The following is a 25440-nucleotide window of genomic DNA, read 5'->3' as shown; positions in this document are numbered from 1 at the left end:
TGTTAGACCTACTACATGTCCGTCGTGTACAAAATAAAATGTTTAAAGCATTTTATATTAACACATGGATTCTTCACAAGAGCACTGTGGAGTAGGTGTTGATTTTTCCAATTTCATGTGGGGAGTTTAAACTCAAAAGTTAAATAACTTGTTCAGCATTATACTCAAAACCAAGTGCTTTATCTACATTTTCATTTAGTAGTTCTGTCTCCTCAGTCTCTCAGTGGAACATTTTTAATAATATTTTGGATTATCAAGTACAAAATTAGTTCCTTTTCTCACTTCCTTTCCAATGTCATGGTTCTTATTTTATTTTATTAAGATTTTTATTTATTTATTTGACAGAGAGAGACACAGCGAGAGAGGGAACACAAGCAGGGGGAGTGGGAGAGGGAGAAGCAGGCTTCCCGTGGAGCAGGGAGCCCGATGTGGGGCTCGATTCCAGGGTCCTGGGATCATGACGTGAGCCAAAGGCAGACACTTGGTGTGCCGGGTGGCTCAGCTGTTAGGCGTCTGCCTTTGGCTCAGGTCATGATCCCAGGGTCCTGGGATCAAGCCCCACATCGGGCTCCCTGCTCAGCAGGAAGCCTGCTTCTCCCTCTCCCACTCCCCCTGCTTGTGTTCCTTCTCTCGCTGTGTCTCTGCCTGTCAAATAAATAAACAAAATCTTAAAAAAAAAAAAAAAGGCAGATGCTTAACAACTGAGCCACCCAGGCACCCCATGTTTCTTGTTTTAAAAGCCTTTAGCCTCTCAACTCTTCAGTTCTAGACACCTCCTCTCTTAGATCTTTGGAGAAACATAGGCATAAATATATTTCGAAAACTAAATATTTCAAGTCACTCCTACCCTAAAGGAGGTGAAGCCTCCTTCCTTTTCCTTTTGAAAACAAAATGGATTTAATTGGAAAGAACATAGAGTAGTGACTCAGAGTTAAAACTCCTAATTTTAAGGGCGCCTGGGTGGCTCAGTTGGTTAAGCGACTGCCTTCGGCTCAGGTCATGATCCTGGAGTCCTGGGATCGAGTCCCGCATCGGGCTCCCTGCTTGGCAGGGAGTCTGCTTCTCCCTCTGACCCACCTCCCTCTCATGCTCTCTGTCTCTCATTCTCTCTGTCTCAAATAAATAAATAAAATCTTTAAAAAAAAAAAAAAAAACTCCTAATTTTAAGACTAATCTTGTTTAAGATGATACCTGATAAGGGATACACCTAAACCACAGATTAGAGATATGTATTATCTCTATTGATTGAGAAACTACTGATGACAAGAAGTTGCTATGAATTTTTTTTATGTTAGCTGTCACAGCAGCACTTACGTCCATTAGGAAATAGTGCAGGGAAGTAAGAGACACATCATGCCTTCGTTTTTATACAAGACTAATAGCACATACTCATCCAAGGCTCTCCATAGACCGTAGGATGGAAAGCTCCATCCTACAGGCATTTCCATAGCCAGCCGTGGATGAGAAAACAGCATTATAATGGGGAGACTTTACAAATACCCATTGTTAAGTGGGGACTAGGGCAATAAGGCTGAAGTCTGGTTTTTTAAGAAATATCCAAAAAACTTCCTTATCCTTAAAGGAAAGAGAGAAAGAAAGAAAAAAGAAAGAGAAAGGAAGTAAGTCCAACAAATAGTTTCCATCTTGTATGTGCCTGTTCCTTCCTCTAATTGGATGTGGTTGTATTCCAGTATTTGATTTATATGTTACATATAGCTGCCTCATATGTAGAATAGAAATTAAAAAGTTCCTTTCCTCATGCAAAAAAAGATGATACATGATAAATGTAAGTATTTTAAAAGAAGATATTTTACAAATACACTTAATATTAATTTCCTAATTATTTTCATGTATCTTTTTTTTTTTAGGATCCTTCCTGAGCGTTTCCTGGTATTTTTAAAACGAATGATCAATGTTAACTTTGATGCAGTTATTGGATATAAAACTAAAGAACAATAAGTCGTACATAGACTACATTCCACATTTAGTTGATGTGAATACATATCTTCAAAAATACCTGCTTTCCAAAACATCATTATATTTAGGTAGCATAACTTAAATTCTTCTTCATACATTAGCTATAAATAAATAGGACTGGTTTACCAGGGTTAAGTTGATTTCATCTAATATTAATCAGAACTTTAATGTTTAGACTTCTGCTTTTCCTAATTATCTTTTTTTTCTTCAGTGTCATCTTTTGAGGCCCTGGCAGTCCTCATTTATTATCACTTGTCCTTTATCTGAAAGCTGATTTCATATAATACAAAGAGGGGACAATCTTAGGAATTGACCTTATAGAAAATAGAGAAAAGGAACAAAAATAATTTTATAATAATTTCTAAGATTTTGTGGCTTGTGAAGTCTTTGCAAAATTTGTACTATAAATGTATAAGATATATTTTTATTTCTAATTGCATTTAAATTTATATAATTCACATGTTTCCTTTTCTAATCTCCATAAAAACAAAAGCTTCAGACTCTCTAAATACAATGAAGGACTGAATCTAGTGGCCTTTCAGAATGAGTTTCATGTGATGTAAGAAATATCACTGAAACATTTCATCTTACACATTACCACTCTGTTTCCTGAAAGATGCCTCACGTTTCAAAGCCAAACATTTCAGCTCAAAGAAACTAGAGATTTACACGTGTTACACATATATAAAAGCATCATTGGAATTTGAGGTAGAGAATTAGGAGAATGTACCCACAGTGGCAACAATAAACAGATCACACTTAAACTTTTGTCTCCATCTTTTCATCTTGAACAGAACTTGGCTTAACCTTCAAATTCAAGGAAAATGGATTATGTAATCAAAGATCTTTTTTTTTTTAATACTCAGAAATTTCTTGGATGTGAGGGATGCTCAGTGAGATAGAGAATATAAGATCTGACCTATAAATTGAAAAAATAAGCAGGTTTGTTGGATTTCTTTTTTTTAAGATTTTATTTATTTATTTTGAGAGAGAGAGTGAGCCAGCATGCATAAGCAGGGGGAGTGGCAGGCAGAGGGAGAAGCAGGCTCCCTGCTTATATCAGAAGGTTCATACTCAGAAAACATATAAATCAGAATACTGACCCTTATGAAATGGAGCAAATGAGTCACATTAGGTACATAAACTTCAGGGTAAAAGATCTTAAATCTGTTTCTCCACAGAAACATATTTATTTAATATTTATTTATTTACCTCCAGCAATTCTGTGTAGCAGGCGATGTTGAAGGCATTGGTGAAATTCCCATAGGGAGCAGGAACCCAGAAGAACCTTAGAGGCTGCAGCCCCAGGTCTGCTGAGAGGTTAATGAATACTGTAGAGGTTCTGGGCTTTTATTCTCTGCCCTTTAAAAAAAAAAAAAAAGTTTGCTCTGATTCACTAACATCAGGCAATTACTGCTGTTGACTTGAAGGTCTGAAAACTTTTTTTTTTTTAATTTCAGATATTTAAAGGTCTGAAAACTTTTAACTGTTATTTGAGTGAATGAATTCTAACTCTGAACCCACTTCTGTACAATTCAGTGGGAAAATTCATCTCAGCCATCAATAATAGGGCTGCTTCTGAGAGTCACACAAAAATCAAAGAGGCTTATGTTGTCTTGGGGTAAACGGGAAAGATTTCTCTAATTGTCACCTGTCATGGTATTCTGTGGTCCTAAACTAAGACCTTGATAACAGACAGCCCTCTCTTTTGTGCGGTAGGGAAATTCTGACCATTGGCAAGGAACCAGCTCTCCCTGGACACACCAAAGTCTTTCTGAACCCTTGCTATCATCCTGTGGGCCCTGCCATGGGATAACTAGGACTCACTGACCTTTCCTATTCCCTTTGAGAATGTTCCCATACTTGCCTTCAGAAACACTCTTCCCCACCCCTTTTCCCATGCCACCATTCTCACTTGCCAGAAATCTATTCTTTATAATGGAAATGAGGATTAGAAAGAGTGAGGAATCAGGTCAAGGAAAAGGGTTAAAATTGACCCTTATGTTGTCAACACCAACTTGGCTAGTGCGTAAATAGCTAGTAAGGATTTTGCTGTGGGGAAGGGAGCAATTATTAGGAGTTTCCTCTCCCAGGCTGGGTGATAGATTTACTCCTTTGAAGAATTCTGTGTGGGAGACATCATTCTTCCCATTTTATAGATGGGGTAGCCCAAAGAGATTCAACATATTTAACCTAAAATCACACAGCTACTCAGAAGTCAAGATAAGGATTTGAACGCATGTTTGCTGACCTCACTATCCTACAGCCTCAGTGAAATTCTTGGAAAGTCAAACCATCACCCTAAACACCCTCTGCTTCCTTTTACCAAGCTTTCCTTGGTATTCAAACAATATTCCATAATTAGCCAATGATAATCTCTGATTGGAGCTCTTTCATCTACGAATTATTTTAAGGTGGAACAAAATGCTACATGCAGATGCCCAAGTATTCTACCTGAAAAAAGTCTAGCTTGGACTGACCCAATATCACGACAGTCTAAAGTTTCCTGAAATTAAAATGCTGAGCCTGAAAACACTGGGATAGTCTTGATCTACACTGGACATCACATCCTTCTCCAAAATACATAGGAATTCCCACTTGACCTTAGAGCCAATCTGACCACTCAAGTTTTTTTTTTCTTTTTCTCTTTAATTTCCTCTTTTTTTTTTTTTTTTAATTGGTGTAGGGATGACTGGACAATCTTGGGATGAGAGAGATGTGCCTTTTACTTTCATAGTCTTCCCTATAATTACAAGTGGCCAAGTATGGCAAAAAGAGCACTGGGCAATCTAACTCAAGCTAGCTGTGCTGGAACCTCCATTTCCTCATCTGTAAAAGGACTGAATTAGACTGTGTAATCTCCTCTATTATCTCCAGTTCCAGTTCCATAAATGTCTTATAATCAATACATGCAAAATCTAGCGTCTTCTCTACACCATCTGTGTTCCCTAACAGAGAATGGCGTGTCTACCAAGTGTCCAAGCTAAAAACTTAGAATTACACCTGCCTCCTTCCTTCTGCTCACCCTCATCCCTCACTTCACCAAAATCCTCTAACCTCTGGCACACACATTCAATATTGGTCACCATTCCCACATTTATATTTCCAGCCTGAATCTCTCCTCTGAATGTCACACACATATGCAACCGCCTTCTTGATGTCTCTGCCAGTATGACCGGCAGGCATCTCACCCTAAGATTTCTGAAAATGAGCTTGTGATGTTGTCCCAAACCTGTTCCAAACCCCATTATTCCAGTTGCTCAGGCCAAAAAACTTAGTGTCACCCTTGATTCCTCCCACATTCATTACAAAAGCAATTCTGTTTGCTCTACCTTGAGAATATATCCAGAATTCTATCACCTCTTATCACCCCCCTACCACCACCCTGATGCCACCCTGCCACCATCATCTCTTGTTCCCCTCAGCACAGCAGCCAGAATGAGTCTTTTTTTTATATATATATATATATATATTTTTTTTTTTTTTTTTTTTTAAGTAGGTTCTATGCCCAGCATGGAGCCCAATGTGGGGCCTGAACTCAGGACCTTGAGATCAAGACCTGAGCTGAGATCAGGAGTCAGACACTTAACTGACTGAGCCACCTAGGCACCCCCCAGAACGAGTCTTTAAAATATGAGATCACGTCATGCTTTAGCTCAAAATCCCCCATTAGCTTCTCACCTAAAACTTAAAACTGAAGTCCTTACCATGACCTAGAAGGCCATACGTAATCCAGTCTTCTTACCCACTACCTTATTACCTATATTAGAGTTCTCCAGAGAAATAGAACCAGTAGGAGATTTTATATACATACATACATACATACAAGGAGAGATGTATTTCAAGGAATTGAGGAATTGGCTCACATTATTGTGGGAGGGTAGCAACTCTGAAATCTGTAGGGGAGGCTGGCAGGCTGGAAACTCTTGGGCAGAGGTTGATGATACAGTCTTGAGGCAGAATTTCTGCTGACTCACCGTGTCTTAGTTCAGGCTGTTACAGCACAATACCAAAGGCCAGTGGATTATAAGCAACCGAAATTTTTCCTCCCAGTTCTAGAGACCACCACCAGGTGGTCAAGCCAAATCAAGCCACCAGGACTTAGTGTCTGGTGAAAGCCTGCCTTCTGGTTCACGGCCAACCAGCCTGTCTTCTTGCTGTGTCTTCACATGGCAGAAGGGGCAAGGGAGCTCTCTGGTATCTCTTTTACAAGAATACTAATCCCATTCATGAGGGCCCCATCCTCATGAACTCATCATCTTCCAGAGGCCCCACCTCCGCATACCATTACTTTGAGGATTAGGTTTCAACATAGGAACTTTGTGGAAGGGGGGACACAAACATTCAGTCTATAGCACAGAGAAAGCTCAGTTTTGTTTTCAAGGCCTTCTAACTGATTGAATAAGGCCCATACATAGCATTAAGAATAATTTTGTCTTATTTTTTTTTTTAAGATTTTATTTATTTATTTGACAGAGAGAGACACAGCGAGAGAGGGAACACAAGCAGGGGGAGTGGGAGAAGGAGAAGCAGGCTTCCCGCAGAGCAGGGAGCCCGATGTGGGGCTCGATCCCAGAACCCTGGGATCATGACCTGAGCCAAAGGCAGATGCTTAATGACTGAGCCACCCAGGCGCCCCTAATTTTGTCTTATTTAAAGACTATTCATTATAGATGTTAACTACAAAATGCCTTCACAGCAATACCTAGATTAGTGTTTGAAAAGTTGAAAACTATAGCTTAGTCACGTTGACCTGTAAAACTCTCACACTACCTTCACAATCTTTTCAGTTCACTCCAGCCATACCAGTCCCCTTGATGATCCTCAACCCACCAGACATGTTCCTATCTGAAGACTTTTGTACCTTACTGTTTCCTCTCCAGAATGCTCTTCTACAGACAGCCACATGGCTACCTCTATCTTCCCTTTAAGTCTTTTTCCTTAGGTCTTTTCAGAACTTCTCACTCCATATCTAAAATGGCAAACCTTCCTACACAGCCATGCCCTATAAGATTCCACTTCTCCCTCTGTCCTCTATTTTTCTCCTAATCCTTACTATTGTGAAGCATACTATATATTTTGCTTATTTATCTTCCTTATTGTCTACATTGCCCCTAGAGCAAAGCTTCTTAAGGGAAGTGATTTGTTTTTATATATTTTGTTCAATGCTGTATCCCCAATGCCTGGAATAGTCCCTAAGACAAAGGGTTTGATATGTATTTGTTAAATGAATGCCCATTTATTCTATTATTCCCTCTCCCAAATATCTCTTTGCCAACATGTTCATTCAGGCCACCACCATTTCTGGCCTGGGTTACTGAGCAGCCATCCAACTGGTCTCCCTCCATCTATTCTTCCCCTTCTTCCAATGCATTCTCCATCCTACAGCATTTCTAAATCTGATGATAGCAATCCCCTGCTCAAAACCTTTCACAAGTCCTCCTTGATGCTGAGACTCTGAGTGACTGAGCTTCTGATAAGTTCTCTACCTTCTCTCTGCTCCACACTCTGGAATCCAAGATGGACCTTCCTAGTCCTTGAAGTCATGATCTCTCACCTCCCAGTGCCTCTACACATGGTTTCCTATATCTAGAACATTCTTCACCTTGTGGCCAACCCCTGCTCGCCCTTTAGGTCCCATTTATGGCTCACCTTCCCCACCCCCCCCATCTTCAGATCTGGTGATGCTCACATAGCTCCTTATATTTAGGATCATCATTGCACTTTGCACCAGGTGAAGAGTAAAAGGGCAAGAGATTTCTATTCCCCCAAGGAAATGGGTAGCCAGAAAACAGAGGTAATCACTGTATAATACTTTGACAGTAAGATATGAAAGATGGGATAGCAAACAGGCGTGGGGTGGAAAAATATTTCACAGAATATTTTTACAATGGTAGAGAACAGAAAGGAGTTGAAAGCAAAAGAGACAGGTTCTGTAGGCAGGAAGAAGTTAGAATTAATAGGGAAAGAATAACTAGAGGAACGAGGAAAGAAATATTGAGAAGTAGATCAAGACCCTCTCTTTGCTACTATAAGGAAAGAAGTTGGATTGATATGCAGAGATGAAGCAAGGGGTTTCATAAACCAAAAATATGCTGAGACCTCTATAAGATGTGAACTTGGGGATTGTTTGGATAAAAACTAGGTTTCAGGGCACCTGGGTGGCTCAGTAAGTTAAGCATCTGCCTTCGGCTCAGGTCATGATCCCAGGGTCCTGGGATTGAGCCCCACATCGGGCTCCCTGCTCAGTGGGGAGCTTGCTTTTCTCTGTCCCTCTGCCCCTCACCCCTGCTTGTGCACTCTCTCTCTCTCTCAAATAAATAAATAAAATCTTAAAAAAACAAACAAACCTAGGTTTAGGAGCCTCAAGAAGTTTACAAGATATTTAAGACTACCTAACACTGCTTTATCAGTTTGGCAGTACACAGAACATTTGACGATGTACTAATGAACTCTCCAGAAAGGAGGGGAAAAGTATTTATTTGAAGAGATTATATTCCTCAACTTGTACTTGGCAGATTACTGTAGCTAGATTAAACAAACAGTGGGTTATAGTAATGTACATAAATCCTATAACTTTATCATTTCATGGTCTCCAAAGAGTGGTATTTCCTGATAACCAAGGTTTCTCTTGAGCATATTTTTCTTGTACTGTTATTTGTAAACACTATATTAGCTACTCAAAACTGAAATAACTGAAATTTTGTATCATTTCCCCTAAACTTGTGAATTCTGGTAAGGCCATGAAAATATACACAGAAAAATATACTCTGTCCCTGTGTATTTGACTAATTTAGGTCATTTAAGTGGAGTCATGCAATATTTGTCCTTTTGTGGCCCTAATTTCACCTAGCATAATGTTTGTACGGTTCATGCATGTTGTAGCATGTATCAGAATTGCATACATTTAAAAAAAGGAATAATATGGCCTTGTATGTATATATTACATTTTGTGTATCCATTCATCTGTTCATGGACACTTGAGTTGTTTCTACTTTGGAGGTGTTGGAAGTCGCACCACTTTTATTAGCCCTTTGGCTAAGATCAAGTGGAAATCGCATCACTTTTAAGTGGAGACTTGGCTCCTGATCTAATGCTAATTCCCATAGTATCACAGAGGGAATTGCTTGCTTTATATAACCTTGAATCTCCTCCAAACTTATGAGGTTTTCAGGGAAATGGGCATCTCCTGTAAAATAATTAGTTCACTGAAATATTGATGCTGAGCTTTCATGAATAAATGAATCACACTAAGGTTGGTTGGTCCATACTTTAAGTCTCCTGAAGATAGTATCTCTTTCTCCTTTTCCTTCAATTAAACACACACACACACACACACACACAGTGGTTTACAGGGAGATACCAAGAGACTACCAAAAGCTGATGCACTCTCTTTAGAATTATTTCTAAAGGTGAAACTTCACTGTGCAACACAGCACAGAACTGCTTCTCGGTAAGGAAGTCCACAGAGCACTTTCTCCAGGATTCCATTGTCCCTGTGCCAAGCTTTGGGTAGCAATTGCATCACTTCCAAACTCAGGTGTTTCCAACCTACTAGAACACGTGGACAAAGCCTGCGGCAAATCTGGCTTCTGCCAGTCCCATCCACACTTGGAGCGCAGCTCTTTCCGGGATCTCTGTGCAGAGGGTGCCTGGCATTAGACAAGGACTGAGCCAGAGAAGAATACAGAGCAGAGCCATGAATATCATCTTCGGTCTCCTCCTGCTTCTGTTCACCATCATCTACTCCTACTTGGAGGCACTGGTGAAGGTTTTCTTTCCCCGAAGGAGAAAATCTGTGGCGGGGGAGGTTGTTCTCATTACAGGAGCCGGGCATGGAATAGGCAGGTGGACTGCCTATGAATTTGCAAAACGGAAGAGCCGACTGGTTCTGTGGGATATTAATAAGGTAATGCATTCACTTGCCCATCTTTTAAAGTCACAAGTAAGACATGTTGTAAAAATTATTTGACTTAGCAGCTGCTTACCTTTGTATTTTTCTTTTTCAATGTTTCATAAACTCTCCAGTGCCATATTTTACATATGCATTGGGATGGTTTGACAAAGGGAACATAACTGAGAACTAAGCAGTGATTTTTTTTTTTTTTTTATGCCATCATATGCAGGTTGAGAACACAGACTCGGAGCCAGGCTACTTCCAAGCTTCCCGTTTCCTTATCTTTTTGAAAAAATATTTTATTTATTTTTTAGCAAGAGAGAGCACTAAGTGGGGGGGAAGGGTGGGGAGAGGGAGAAGCAGGCTCCGCGCTGAGCAAGGAGCTCAGTGCGGGACTCGATCCCAGGACCCTGGGACCATGACCTGAGCCAAAGGCAGGTACTTAACCGACTGAGCTACCCAGGCGCCCACTGTTTCCTTATCTTTGAAATGGAAATAATACCTCACAGAATGGGCAAGAACAGGGGTCAGCAAACTACAGCTACGGGGCCAAACCTGGTCCTTGGGCAGGGTGCTGAGCGAGGAATGTTTTTTATATTGTTAAAAGCATGTCAAAGCAAAACCAGATAAAAAACCAAAAAGAACATAAGACAGAACTTCTTAGTGCCTCCCCTCACATCCACACAATCCTAAAATATTTACTCTCTGGCAATTTACAGAATAGTTTGTGGACTCCTGGGCAAGAGGATTAAACAAGTGAATATTTTAAGTGCTTAGAACAATGCCTGGCCATAGTAAACATTAGTCATGTTAAATAAAACCCACAAGCAGTGGGTCAGGCTTTCTCTTGAGCATTCATATTTTTCTTGTACTGTTATTTATAAACACTATATTAGCTACTCAAAACTGAAATAACTGAAATTTTGTATCATTTCCCCTAAACTTGTGAATTCTGGTAAGGCCATGAAAATATACACAGAAAAATGTTACAGGATTTTAAGATTGGAAAAACTGTAAAGTTTTAGGAATCAGGTTTTCCACAAATCACAGTGAGATCTTAATTGCCATTATATTACTACTCTCTGATGTTCTTTGCTATCACATCCAGTTGGCCCCTATTTCTTAAAGCCTTCAAAAACGTCATTTGGGGGCACCTGGCTGGCTCAGTTGGTGGACCATGTGACTCTTGATCTTGGGGTTATAAATCCGAGCCCCACATTGAGTGTAGAGATTACTTAAAAGTAAAATCTTTAAAAAGAAATGTCACCTGAACTTAGAAAAGTAGTTCTTCTCTGGTTCTTTCCAGACAGTAAAGAATACTATACAAGGAAAAGTTGATACATTTCCATGTAACAGACACAGGCATTTAATAGATGAGTTGATATACATGAAAGTGATTTGGCATCGGCTTGGTCCTTGAAGAGATTCCAAAGCATTTTTTAGAAGAGGACAAGAATTTACCAATTGAGACAACTGTTGTCTGCTGTTCTCAAGCATTCATCAAAAAGATAGAAATAAGTATAGATCCATGAAAAAGACTTGATAAAATCTAACCTTTGGATCTTTCCAGATGTGTGTTTTTGGGGAGAGGATTATACTTACTACATTTTTTAAAGTTCCAGTGACAAGGAATAAAAATGACTTATTTAAGATTATGCCTGAAGGATAAGTCACCTAACTTCACAGGATTTCTTTGAATCCTTGGATTTTATGGTTAAACATTAAAGGTATTAAATGATTCACTCTAAGGCTGCAAATATAGCTCAGATCTCCTTTACCTGTGGAAGGTGCCAACTCCCTTTTTGTTAAGGCTGGCTTCTTTTGCCTTACCTAAGGAATCATGCTAGTGGTTTGCCCTCACTCAATCTAAACTGTTGCTTTAGGAAAACTGAAAAGTGGAGTAAACAATGCAAGCCGGAGTTGAAGCTAAAGCAACTATTTTGCTTACAAAAAGACAAGGCATTACATTTTGCAGTTCTGTAGCTCGGTTATAAGACTGACACATTTTTGATTCTTCAAAGCCTCTGACAAAAGCTCTGGTTACTAATGCTCTCTACTGACCATGAATCGAGAGACAAAAGAATGCATGGTGGGTCTTGTAATCTGACAATGAGCAAGCTACCAGGTGAAGCCTAAATTGGTGAAAGAGCTCCTGTCCTCCCTCCACACTCTTCTGCAAGCCCCAAAAGGCTATGAGGGGACACTGACTCTGTGACTACATGTCCTAATTTCTGTTCGTGTCTATTCTTTGGGATTTCAGGCTTCTGCTCCGGGGCTTAGCCTGAGGTAGTGGGATATGGAGGACACAAGGGAGGTGGTGTGCTGGCTAAGGGAACCCCCCTGCCACTCATTCAGGGATTGTCCCAAGCAACAGCCACACAACTAACATCCCAGTGTTAGAAAAGGGCTTGCAGCTGTCCTTGCCTCTTTATCACAGAGAAGAGTCTATAAATTGTGAGAGGAAAAAGTGGAATTTTATTGAGATAAATCCACAGAGGTCAAAAAAAATTAACAGAGGTCAAAACTTGAAAAGAATTCTCATTTTCCAGAAATGCAGGTCAAGAAACATCAGGACGATTTTACCTTAGGAAAAAAGGTCTTTGAATTTAGGCTGAAAAGTTTCTCCATCGCCATGTCCTGGAGTTGTTACAAAGTTACTATAGTTATTATTATACTTGCGAAATAGTTACATAGATAAGACTCTATCCAGTGGCCCTTCCCCATTTTACTCCAGAACACTTGCACACAAGATTATATCCCCAAGAGTAGTTTGTCTCCCTATGAAAGTCTTCCTCAAATAAGGATCCCTCTTTCACCTTCCCTCCTAGAGGGTTAAATTAGAATCATCGAGAAACCTATGACAGGCAGAGGCAAAGAGTTTAAAATTACCACTCGTTTAGAGTTGCTTTACTACCTATTATATGGTTGGTGCTCAACAAATATACGTTAAATGAAAAACTGAGTTTTCTCTCCTTTGTCCTCAAACATTTCCATGACCCCACAAAGAGCAACATCTTTCAAGCACGTTCTAGCTGTGAGAGCAGCCTGCTTTAGAAAAACTGCCTCCTGGAGAACCCTCTCACCCAAGATAAAAAGCTAGAGAAACATGAAGGACTTTTTGTTTGTTTGTTTCCGCTTTGACTCAGAATGGCTGTTGAGAATGAAGCCAAACAAGGTGAAGACACGTGACCGGTAGGCGCCCTCACTGGCAGAAAAGCCAGGTAAAAGCCCTTGGCCCGTTACGCAAGCAGCGCCTCTCGTGAAACTTCGTACAAGCAAGGAGGGCACTTTGGACATGAATTTTAATCTTTAAAGAAACTTCTCCAGTTCTTTCTCTCCCACTCTTGTCCCCTAACTGACCTACCTCCTTTTGCATTTGTCTTTCCCAATTACAGCGCGGTGTTGAGGAAACGGCCGCCGAATGCAGGAACCTGGGGGCCACTGCGCACGCCTATGTGGTGGACTGCGGTAACCGAGAAGACATTTACAACTCTGTAAAGCAGGTGAGACTTCAGAATACAAATTTCTTCAGATAATTTTGTATCCATTGACATAGAAAATGTAAAGGTTCTTTTTGGCTGCCTGATTTGGATTGGAACTGAGGAAGTTGTATGAAGAAGGAAGGGCATTTATTTTTTCCCTGCATAGAATCCACTCAACTCTGCCTATTCTTACTGTTTCATGTTATCGGTCAATTTCTTTCTGATCAGAAGTTTGAGCAGTGGTACGGAGTGACAGAGAAGAGATTTAGTCCCAGGAGAAAGGATCACTTTCTAGTTTCAATTTAGTCCTATTACTTTTGCAGTAATGCCTTTTTTATCTGTAATTTTTTTTCCCTAGGGGATTTTATTTATGTTGCTGCTAATCTAGTCTTCTACAGAAAATGAATTGTTAATAGTTATTATAACAGTTTTTAGAAGAGTAGATATCAAATACAGTGAACCAAGCACTCTGATAAACGACTGCATCCTTGGATCTCTACAATAACCCTATTGACCTCATTTGCCAGATAAGCAAACGGAGGTTGAGAGGGCTTAGCCAGTCCATGGTCACATGGCTGGTAGGTGGTAGAACGAAGATGACTCAGCACTAAGAACATATTTGGTCAGGACTGATAATATCAATTAATCGACACAAATATTAATTTCACTTTATAGACAAGTTTTTTTCCTGCCTGAACTCTGAGAGCTCTCATCAAGTGGATTAAAGAATCTAATCCCTGGGTGACATAAGCCCCAAAACTTTGAGTTTCTTTTCTTTTTTTTTCCCCCAAAACTTTGAGTTTCTATAACACATCCAGTGAATGTGTTTTTTTTCCATTTCAAAGGTAAAGAAAGAAGTGGGAGATGTAACCATCCTGGTGAATAATGCTGGGACAATATATCCAGCTGACCTTCTTAGTACCAAGGATGATGAGATTACCAAAACTTTTGAGGTCAACATCCTAGGACACTTTTGGGTGAGTGTGAGAAACATTTCTGGTTTGTGCATATCTCACACCTCCCCCTAAGGTACATGAAGTTTGTAGTTAAGTTCACACCTTTATATTTGCCTTAAATCAAGAATCACCAAATTAATTTGAGTGGGGGAGTCTCTGAGAGAAGGGCACAGAGTTTGAAAGGACACAACTCACCAGAATGTAGGCTCGTTGGTCTCTCTTATCCAGGAATCTAACACAAAACATGGCCTGGATGGACCAAGTGCTCAATATATTTGTGGAGCTATGCTAAGGGTATCAGTGTACATCTTTTCAGGGCTTTAGAGGAAATATATACAATATACATTCACTTGTGACCTCATACCATGGAATTTTAGAACTGAAAGGACAACATAAATCACTACTTGAATGTATATCGGGGTTAGGAACTTTTCTGCATGGGACTCAGATAAGCTCTAGGTCCATGCCTGAACTTAGATATATGGCTCTACAGACCTCTTATAATTGGTTATCAGAAAACTGAAATATGACTCTGTAGAAAGCATTTATATGGATTAATCTTCCAGTGCCTCAATATTAGGTATAGAACCTAGAGCAAATCCGACTCTGGAAGAGAAGAAAAAGATATGTGTCCCCCCGCACCTGCCCCAACCACTCACACATGCTAATGAGGATTGATTATTATGCCCAGCAAACTACATAGAGACCTCATGTGTTGGTTATCTATAGCTGCATAACAAATTATATCAAAATTTAGTGGCTGAAAGCAACAATAAGTGTTTGTTTTCCTTTCAGAGTTTCTGTGGATCAGAAATTTAGGAGTGGCTTAGTTTGGCAGTTCTGGCTCTGTGGATTTGTATAGGGTCCATAGGGTGTGTTCATAAAATTCTCATAAAATATTGATATTTCTCTCAAAACAGTGAAAGCTTTTTGGAGATAAAGAATGACTTTTTGTTTCCTGTAACATCAATATATAATACACAATGTTACAAATAGGGAGATACTAAATCTAATCATGATGGATAATGATTGTGGATCAGGATAAAACCCAGCTTTTCCTACTTACCTTGATATAGTTACACAAGATTTCAATTCTTCTCATTAGAATGATAAAGCCCCAAACCAAAAAAAATTACATGATACCAGATTACCATAGGGGATCTTTTCGGTTCTGAAAACACTGAATTTTTCCCTTGATATTATTGCGATGATATATCCATAAAGGAGATATTTGATTCCTTCTGAAGGGAAGATGGGGGAATTTTTTTTTAAGATTTAATTATTGGGGCACCTGTGTGGCTCAGTTGATTAAGTGTCTGCCTTTGGCTCAGGTCATGATCCTAAGGTCCCAGGATTGAGCCCCGCATCGAGCTCCCTGCTCAGCAGGGAGTCTGCTTCTCCCTCTGTCCCTCACCCTGCTCATGCTCTCTCTCTCAAATAAATAAATAAAACCTTAAAAAAAAAGATTTTTAAATTAAGTAACTTATTTAGAGAGAGGGAGAGAGAGAGCACATGAGTAGGGGGAGAGGGAGAGAAAGAATCGCAAGCAGACTCTGCACCAAGCGCGGAACCCAACATGGGGCTCAATCTCATGACCCTGAGATCATGACCTGAGCCAAAATCAAGAGTCAGACCCTGAACTGACCGAGCCACCCAGGCGCCCCAGGAAGGAAGGGGAAATATTAAGATGAGTTCTTAGCATATGATACTTAGTACACAGCCCTCAATGCCACCTTAAACAAATACATTTCAATCTTTTTCATTTCTGTCATTTATATGGAAGTAATCATGGAATATTGACACGTTTCATTTCATCTTAGAAGTCTCAAATGCTATTTTTTCTTAAAAAGAGAACTACCTAATTTAGAAACCTAACACCTGTGCCGTTTTTTTTTTCTTTCTGCAATGATCTTTAAGATCACAAAAGCACTTCTTCCATCCATGATGAAGAGAAATCATGGCCACATTGTCACAGTGGCTTCAGTGTGTGGCCATGGAGTGATTCCTTATCTTATTCCATATTGGTAAGTATTATTTTCCAGCAATGATATAACTATATATTCTTTCAAGGGTTTATTAGACCTTAGATTCCAATCCTCGTGGCAGGGTTATTTACAGAATTTACATAGTAGTCTAGAATAAACTTTTACAAAATGACTTCTCCTAAAACAATGAAACTGGTTGTAATTGTTAAAATATTTTTAGATTTCTGAAAGCTCCTCTATAGAGCAATGAAATGTAATGCCAAGTATGTTTCCATCGTATCCTGGAATGAGTACATGTTGATAAAAGAAACAGGGAACCACAGACTAAGAAGTAAAACAGACAGAAGTCCAAATGAACATAAACGTGTGCATCACCTGCATACCCAAGATTAGCTAACCAGAGTGAGCCCTGCCCCAAAACATTTTCCACTGTGCTCATGCCATGAAAGATGGTGTGTGTTGAGAGAGAGAGATTGAGAGAAAGCCTCTAGCTGATTAAAAGATATAGAGAGTACACTCCATGATCTACCAAGGACACAAAGAGAAAAGGTTGGGAGCCCTGAGGATACACTATTTGCAAAATCTCTTTTCCTTGTAAACTCCTTCAATGGCATCTCATTTGCTTACTTCAGCTTCATATCAACCTCATAGAAAATTTAACTTGGTAACATTTGGTCAGTTCTTTTTTTATTTTTTTTTAAAGATTTTATTTATTTATTTGACAGAGAGAGACACAGCGAGAGAGAGAACACAAGCGGGGGGGTGGGAGAAGGAGAAGCAGGCTTCCCGCTGAGCAGGGAGCCCGATGCGGGGCTCAATCCCAGGACCCTGGGATCATGACCTGAGCCGAAGGCAGACGCTTAACGACTGAGCCACCCAGGTGCCCCTCATTTGGTCCAGTTCTTTTTGTAACAGCCAACACATGAGTATCAGTGGAAAGGTGTGGGTAATTAATAGATTTATTATGTACTTATACATCATATTCAAGGTTAAACTGAGTCATGGACAAAATTACTTCTGACGCTGAATGTGGTCACTCTAGTTCAATTTCAGCGTCAGTTAGGGGTCATTGCACACACATGGTTGTTTCAAACGGCCTCTACCATCTTAAAACACAAGTAAGAATGTCACAGATTAAACATTTGCTATTGTTTTAATGTCTAGAAATGTGGAAACCCAATGTAATACTTTTCCTTTTTTGCTTCTCCCTTAAGAAAGCAGCTGGCCTTTAATTTCACTGTTTTTATTGTCACCTGGGTCAAAAATACAATGAACATTTATATAGATTCTTATAGGTAATGAAGTTATAAGGCATATGCTATACAATTTAATTCTCAAAACAGCCCTATATTTTATAACCTGCATTTAAAAGTGAGAAAATCAGGGCGCCTGGGTGGCTCAGTTGGTTAAGCGACTGCCTTCGGCTCAGGTCATGATCCTGGAGTCCCGGGATCGAGTCCTGCATCGGGCTCCCTGCTCAGCAGGGAGTCTGCTTCTCCCTCTGACCCTCCTCCCTCTCATGCTCTCTGTCTCTCATTCTCTCTCTCTCAAATAAAATAAATAAAAATCTTAAAAATAAATAAATAAAATAAAATAAAAGTGAGAAAATCAAAGAAGATAAAGTGATATGCTAAAGGCACACCCATACCACCTAAAGTCTTTTTACTCCAGATTTTGACAATGAAATTAAGAAGTCAAAGCGGCCTCCAGGATAAAGAGAGAAACTAGGAACTCACTTAACAAGAAAGAGAGGAGAAATGTGGAGAGTCCCGCAGAAGTTTCAGTGTAGATACTATTACATAGTTTTTCTACATATGTTTTACCTGTTTCATATTTTTTAAAATAAAAATAGCAATTAAAACTAATTAGAAAACAGTTTGAAGATTGAATGGAAAACCTTACACTAGGGTGGAAAAGCGAGCAGTAAGGCAGTTAATATATTACTAGGATTCGTTCTATTGCTATCATTGCTAAGTAAGAAATCGGTACGTTCAGAATTCTGTAAAATCATGTAAGAAAATGTAAATGAAAATCGATGACCAAGTGGAAGATTTGGGACGTTGGCTTCTACTTGTTCTCAAACCAAGTCAGCATTGCCTTCTTACAGAAATCTAGCAATGATGGTGGGTAATTCTCTTACAGTTCCAGCAAATTTGCTGCTGTCGGCTTCCACAGAGCTCTGACATTAGAACTTGAAACCTTGGGGAAAACTGGAATCAAAACTTCGTGTCTCTGCCCAGTTTTTGTAAATACTGGGTTCACCAAAAACCCAAGCACAAGGTGAGGTCAAAGTCAAGTTAGGATGAAAATATGGCATGAGAAATTGATATGAAATCTGTACAAGAAATTTTTAGGTGGATCAACTGAGAAAATAGGAAAAAGAATGAAAAAGGAAAAATGTTTCGTCTTAATGTTGTGCTGCCTTTAAATTTTCACTTTGAAATTAGACGAACAAAGGGGGAAAATGCATTGATGACTGGCAGGAGTGACCAACTGCCAACAAGTTAGGCAATTGGGTGTTTATTTTTGTCCAGGTGAAAGGTTCAACACACTCGGGTGCCAAGAGGGAATGAGAGGGGGTGGGACAGGCTGGAGAGGTGTGCTCAGGGATGTCAAGAGTGTCCTCTCTTAGAAACCCCACTCCAAAAATGAATGTTACATAACATCCCCCTCGCCCATTCATGGTTCATTCTCCTCAGAGTATGGAAAGGTACAAATATATGCCCCTTTTCCATCTTCCACGGTACTAGCAGGAAGTACTCCAACATTTTTCAAACTTGTCTGGTCCTAAGAATCATCACCTGTGATTCCATAGAAAATAAACACTCTATGGGTCTTCCTTAGAGATTAGACTGAGATGAGCTCCAAGAATTAGATGTTTTGTTTTGCTTTGCTTTGCTTTGCAAGCATACCTGCCAGGTAAGTCTGGAGACAGGTTTGGAAAACATTGATGTATTAAATATAATCCCAGCATTTGATGACCGTTACCTCCTTGTCCTCCGTAAATATGTAGATGCTTTTAGGAGCAGCAATAAGTTGAGCCCCTAACCCTTTAATCAAGAGGAATTTCTATGAGAACTTTGTCTCTGGTAAGGGAGGATTTGAAACCATAAGAGAGGGGCTCCGGGGTGGCTCAGTTGGTTAAGCAACTGCCTTCGGCGCAGATCATGATCCTGGAGTCCCGGGATCGAGTCCCGCATCGGGCTCTCTGCTTGGCGGGGAGTCTGCTTCTCCCTCTGACCCTCCCCCCTCTCATGCTCTCTCTCTCTCTCTCATTCTCTCTCTCAAATAAATAAATAAAATCTTTAAAAAAAAGAATTAAAAAAAAATAGAAACCATAAGAGAGGAGAAATTGGTCCTGAAAGGAGAGGAAAAAAGCAGAGAGGTGAGGAGATGGGCCCTAAAATTCAGACACCTTCACAAATTTGCCTCAATTCTGGTATATATTCTGCTGCAGGTTAACAAAATACACTAAGCTTGCTCATCTGAAGCCAATTTATTACTAAAGGGGAATTAGTCCAAATATATTCATTCAAAAGAGCTAACAAATTCTCCTTTAAACTTAGCCTCATTTGAAGCTACTGACTCTGAACTCTAAATTAGCTGTGTGGTCTCTGGAGCTGTGGTCACTCCCTGGCAGTGGAGTTTTTAATAGTGCTAGATCATAGGCACTTAACAAGTACACAATATTTAAGTAAATACTGTGGTATGACTGGGACTCTGGATTCAGTTTTCTTAAACAGCAAATTGGGCCTAATAAAACCTTCTTGGTAAGCATTCAGGCTTAGTATGGGCCAAGCGTACCAGGTCCACTGGGTGGGGAAGACACAAGAGATGAGAAGAGTAAGTCTAGTGTGATCCCAGGTAATGTGGATGCCTGGGGGTGACTCTAGGGGCTGACAGGCAAAGCTGAAGATTGACCCAGACTGCTGGATTCTGAATCCCGTTGGCAAAGGCTAAAATATTCATATACTAATGTTAGGCTTGGCTCAGATACTGGGTTGAAGAAACCAGGTAGGAAAAATCAGGGAGGGAAAAGGCAGAACCCAATAATTTAGAAAGGTATTGATTTATATTACTCTCTGCTGGTTTGCTACTCAATGCCATGAAAACCTAAATCACAAAATAATCTGTAGTAAATCACAGAACATGTCAGGGAAGGAAGTTATAACTTAACTCTTCTATGCAACCTTTTTCCATTCAACCCGTGCCCAGACTTCTTAGTTTTGATGTAACATTTTCAATCCATTTACATTTTAATTTCTTCTCATCATCTTGCACTAGTGGTAATTCTACACTGAGCCTGTGGTTATAAATGCTTCTCAAGAACTCACATACAATGCAGGATCTAGTTACAATGTAGCTGTAAAGTGCTGCCTTGTCTTTGCCCCCTGCTCAAACTAAAGCTGTTACCTTTCTAGCCCTGTCCGCCATGGTGCTTAGCAGCCAGGGATGCATGGTCTCAGACATGTTTACCAAGTAAAACACTGACTTGAGGGGCACCTGGGTGGCTCAGTCATTAAGCATCTGCCTTCGGCTCAGGTCATGATCCCAGGGTCCTGGGATCGAGCCCCACATCGGGCTCCCTGCTCAGCGGGGAGTCTACTTCTCCCTCTCCCACTCCCCCTGCTTGTATTCCCTCTCTCGCTGTGTCTCTCTCTGTCAAATAAATAAATAAAATCTTTAAAATAAATAAATAAATAAATAAATAAATAAATAAATAAATAAAAAAGAACTCACATACACAGTCTTCGGTATATGCAAGGTCACGCCTCTGGAATGCAATACTCCCTGTGCATATCTTGAACTCTCATTAAATTGTAGCATAGGCAATTCAGAGATGGACCTCAAGAATTAAATGCCTTCAAAACAATCCAGCTTTGGGACACTTGGGTGGCTCAGTCGTTAAGCATCGGCCTTCAGTTCAGGTCATGATCCCAGGGTCCTGGGATCAAGCCCCGAGTCGGGCTTCCTGCTCAGCAGGGAGCCTACTTCTCCCTCTGCCTGCTCAGCCTGCTGCTCCCCCTGCTTGTGCATGCTTGCTCTCTCTCTCTGACAAATGAATAAAATCTTCAAAAACAACAACAACAACAATCCAGCTTTATGGGATAACTCCAGAAGAAAGAAAGTATGCTTGGCAATAGCTTTGTATCCCACAAGCCCTGACGAAAGATGTCAGATGTTCCCTTTCTGTCCATGAATAATCCCACCTGCTACTCTTCTTGCCTGGAGCCTCTTCACCTATATCTCCAATTCCTCTCCACCCTTTTGATATATTTTTTATTTTTTTAAACTTTATTTAAAGATTTTATTTATTTATTTGACAGAGAGAGACACAGTGAGAGAGGGAACACAAGCAGGGGGAGTGGGAGAGGGAGAAGCAGACTTCCTGCAGAGCAGGGAGCCCGATGCGGGGCTCGATCCCAGAACCCTGGGATCATGACCTGAGCCAAAGGCAGATGCTTAATGACTGAGCTACCCAGGCGCCCCGATATATTTTTTAAAGATTTATTTATTTATTTATTTTAGAGAGAAAGCACGAACAGGAGGAGGGCAGAGGGAGAGAGAATCCTCAAATAGGCTCCCCAGGGAACCTGTCTTGGGGCTTCATCCCAGGACCCTGAGATCATGACCTGAGCAGAAATCAAGAGTCAGATGCTTAACCAACTGAGCCAGCCAGGCACCCTTTCACCCTTTTGATATTTTAACTGAGTGAGCCATAAAACATGCCCACTGGATGTGAAAGTTTAAGATTGTGATAACAAAACATCCCCATGGAATGTGTGGGGTGGGGGGAGCAGGTGACATTTGTTCAGTGAATCCTGGAACCTTTTAAATCCTAATTTGGTGACAGGATAAGGTAATTTTCCTGCCTTTGATAATTAAAACACCAACAACAATAAGAACCAAACTTTTTTCTTCTTAATCACAGACTATGGCCTCTTTTGGAGACAGATGCAGTTGCAAGAAGCTTGATAGATGGAATACTTACCAATAAGAAGATGATTTTTGTTCCATCATATTTCAATATCTATATAATACTAGACAAGTAAGTACAGCACAAAACATCTAAAATGCTAAAACAGCAGTAGAGCTTTCATTATAATGAAGAGTCTTTCAGCTGTGAAAGTTGCTGTGGAACCCCCACCCCCCCGCCCACCCCGTGCCTGGGGAGAACAGTTACGTTTTCTCTGTTACTGTGTTTTTCAGTCTATAAAAAAAAGAATGATTCATTTTCTCTACCACATCTACCATCTCAGTTTAATCTTTGCTAGAGACCATTCCAACTGAAGGAAAGGCAGTTTAAAGAGAACACGATGTAATTAAAAATAAAGGGTCTATTTAAAAGCCTGCTGGAGGGGCACCTGGGTGGCTCAGTTGGTTAAGCGACTGCTTTCGGCTCAGGTCATGATCCTGGAGTCCCGGGATCGAGTCCTGCATCGGGCTCCCTGCTTGGCGGGGAGTCTGCTTCTCCCTCTGACCCTCCTCCCTCTCATGCTCTCTGTCTCTCATTCTCTCTCTCTCAAATAAATAAATAAAATCTTTAAAAAAATCAAATAAATAAAATAAAAGCCTGCTGGAATTTTGATGGAAATTGCATTGAATCTATTGATCAACTGGGGGAGAATTGACATTAACAACATTGAGTCTTCCAACCCAAGAAAACAAAGAACATAAAATACCTTTCCTTTTTTTTCTCTTCTTTAATATCTCTACACAACATTTTATAGTTTTCAGCATACAGTCTTATACACCTTTTATCAAATGTATCCCCAAGTATTTCATGGTTTTGATGCTGTTGCAAATGGCATTCAGAAAATGTTTTCTATTTCCCATTGTTTGTTACTAGTATGTGTTTGATTTTTGCATTTTGATCTTGTATTTAGCACCCTTGCTAAATTCATTTCTAGTAGTTTTTTGTAGATTCTAACAGATTTTTTTATAGATTATTTCAGATGATCATATTGTCTGCAAATAAAGACACTTTTACTTCTTTTTTTCCAATCTGTATGTTTTTTTTTTTTTTTCCTTACCTTATTGCACTGGCTAGAACTTTCCATGCAATGTTAGATAGGATTGGTGAAAGCATACATCCAAGTATTCCTCTTAAGCTTAAGAGAAGAGTATTAAATATTTCACAATTAAGTATAATGTTAGCTGTAGATGTTTTTTCATAGATGCTTTTTATCATGTTGAGGAAGTTCCCTTCTATTACTATTTTGATGAGAGATTTATCAAATGCTTTTACTAACTGTGTTAAGAAAATCATATTTTTTTTCCATTTTCACTTCCATTTGTTGATATGATGTATTATCCTGATTAATTTGATTAATTTTATTTATTTTTTTAAGATTTTATTTATTTATTTGACAGAGAGAGCTATAGCGAGAGAGGGAACACAAGCAGGGGGAGTGGTTGAGGGAGAAGCAGGCTTCCTGCCAAGCAGGGAGCCCGATGCGGGGCTTGATCCCAGGACCCTGGGATTATGACCTGAGCTGAAGGCAGACGCTTAATGACTGAGCCACCCAGGCACCACTATACTGATTAATTTTAAAGAATAAGCTACCCCTGCATTGTAATGTCTTTGTCTGATTTTCATAGAATAAGTTGGAAAGTATGCCCTCCTCTTTTCCAGAAGAGCTTGTGTGGGATTGGCATTTTTTCTTTAAACATTTGGTAGAATTCACCAGTGAAGCCATCTGGGCCTGTTGTTTTCTTTATAGACAAGTTTTAACTAAAAATCTAGTTTCTTTAAAACCTATAGGGCTATTCAGGCTACTTATTTGTTCTTGGTAATGTGTGTCCTTCAGGGAATGTGTCCATTTCATCTAAATTGTCAAATTTATTGGCATAAATTTATTCATAATCTTCCCTTATTGTACTTGTAATATCTTTAGGATATCTCATTCCTGGTAGTGGCAATTTGTATTTTTTGATTTTTTACTCTCTTCAGTCTATCTAGAGGTTTATCAGTTGATTGATTTTTTTCCAAAGAACTAGCATTTGGTTTATTTTATTTTTCACGTATTTTTTTTATTTTTCATGTGTTCTACTTCACTAATTTCTTTCCTGATCTTTATTATTTATTTTATTGTGACTATTTTTTATTTAATTTTCCCTTCTTTTTCTAGTTTGTTAATGTGGAAACTGAGTCCATTGATTTTTTTTTCTAGCATAGGCACTTAATACTATAAAATTTCCCTGTGTACTGTTTTCAGTTCTGTCTCTCAAATTCTAACATGTTATGTTTTCATTTCTATTCTGTTCAAAATACTTCCTAATTTCCCTTTTGTATCCTGGGTTACTTAGAAATGCATTTTTTAATTTCTAGCTTTTTGGAGATTTTCGGGAGATTTTTCTGTTTTCTAATTTAATTACTTCATATGACTTTAATATTTTAAATTTATTGAGACATGTTTAAGCTTGGAATATGTTTATCTTGATAAGTGTTCCATATGCACCCAAAAAGAATGAGAAGAGTATTCTGTATTGTTGAGTGTTCTGTAAATGTCAGCTTAGGTCAAATTGGTTGATAGTGTTGTCAAATCTTCTGTGTTTTTACTGATTTTCTGACTATTTGTTTTATCAGTTATTGAAAGGAGTCTCAAAATCTCTAGCTATAATTGTGAATTTGTCTATTTTCTTTACTTTTCTTTCCATTTTTGCTTCACATATTTTGAAGCCCTGTTATTATGTGCATAGCAATTAGGATTATTGTGTCCTCTAGATGAATTAACTACTCTGTCGTGTTGGAAATAACCTTGTTTATCCCTGGAAACATACTTCGCTGTAAAATATACTGATATTAATATAGCCACTTCAGCTTCTTTAGATTAATGTTATCTTAGTATATCCTATTCTGTTCTTTTACTCTGAACCTGTTTCCTTATATTTGAAATGTGTTTTTGTAGGTAGTATATAGCTTGTTCTTTTTTTTTTAAATCCAATTTTATAAAACCCCTTTTAATTGGGGGTTTTTAGACTCTTTACATTTATTTATTTATTTATTTATTTAGATTTCATTTATTTATTTATTTGACAGAGAGATAGAGCCAGAGAGCACAAGCAGAGGGAGAGGGAGAAGCAGGCTCTGCACTGAACAGGGAGTCCAATGCGGGACTCGATCCCAGGACCCTGGGATC

At 39.3% G+C, this 25440-nt stretch overlaps 2 protein-coding genes and 1 non-coding gene across 7 annotated transcripts in view; all 3 read left to right on the top strand.

Moving 5' to 3' along the window:
* Positions 1-2745, top strand: part of HSD17B11 (hydroxysteroid 17-beta dehydrogenase 11) — a 38000-nt gene extending 35255 nt beyond the window's left edge. For all 3 annotated transcript variants that reach the window (XM_064584768.1, XM_045880803.3, XM_045880804.3), the window contains one exon: positions 1869-2745. In XM_064584768.1, the coding sequence (XP_064440838.1) occupies positions 1869-1959 (91 nt within the window). In that variant the 3' untranslated portion in view covers positions 1960-2745. The remainder of the gene's footprint in view (positions 1-1868) is intronic.
* Positions 2746-2887: 142 nt separating this feature from the next.
* HSD17B13 (hydroxysteroid 17-beta dehydrogenase 13) overlaps positions 2888-25440 on the top strand; it is a 37681-nt gene continuing 15128 nt past the window's right edge. For 2 of the 3 annotated variants that reach the window (XM_064584767.1, XM_045880805.3), the window contains exons 1-6: positions 2888-9886; positions 13270-13377; positions 14202-14333; positions 16230-16336; positions 18440-18577; positions 22230-22346. In XM_064584767.1, coding sequence (XP_064440837.1) covers positions 9677-9886; positions 13270-13377; positions 14202-14333; positions 16230-16336; positions 18440-18577; positions 22230-22346 — 812 coding nt within the window. In that variant the 5' untranslated portion in view covers positions 2888-9676. The remainder of the gene's footprint in view (positions 9887-13269; positions 13378-14201; positions 14334-16229; positions 16337-18439; positions 18578-22229; positions 22347-25440) is intronic. The other variant, XM_045880806.3, reaches the window with a different exon arrangement.
* LOC123849160 (small nucleolar RNA SNORA63) lies at positions 20637-20767 on the top strand. The gene has a single exon (XR_006791986.1). It is a non-coding gene; the product is annotated as a small nucleolar RNA SNORA63 (small nucleolar RNA).

This window comes from Mirounga angustirostris, unplaced genomic scaffold (assembly GCF_029215605.1).
Source record: "Mirounga angustirostris isolate CCGP_5_RB_7025 unplaced genomic scaffold, mMirAng1.0.hap1 SCAF_2, whole genome shotgun sequence".
Classification (NCBI taxonomy): domain Eukaryota; kingdom Metazoa; phylum Chordata; class Mammalia; order Carnivora; family Phocidae; genus Mirounga; species Mirounga angustirostris.
This window is presented reverse-complemented; position numbering and strand designations above follow the sequence as displayed.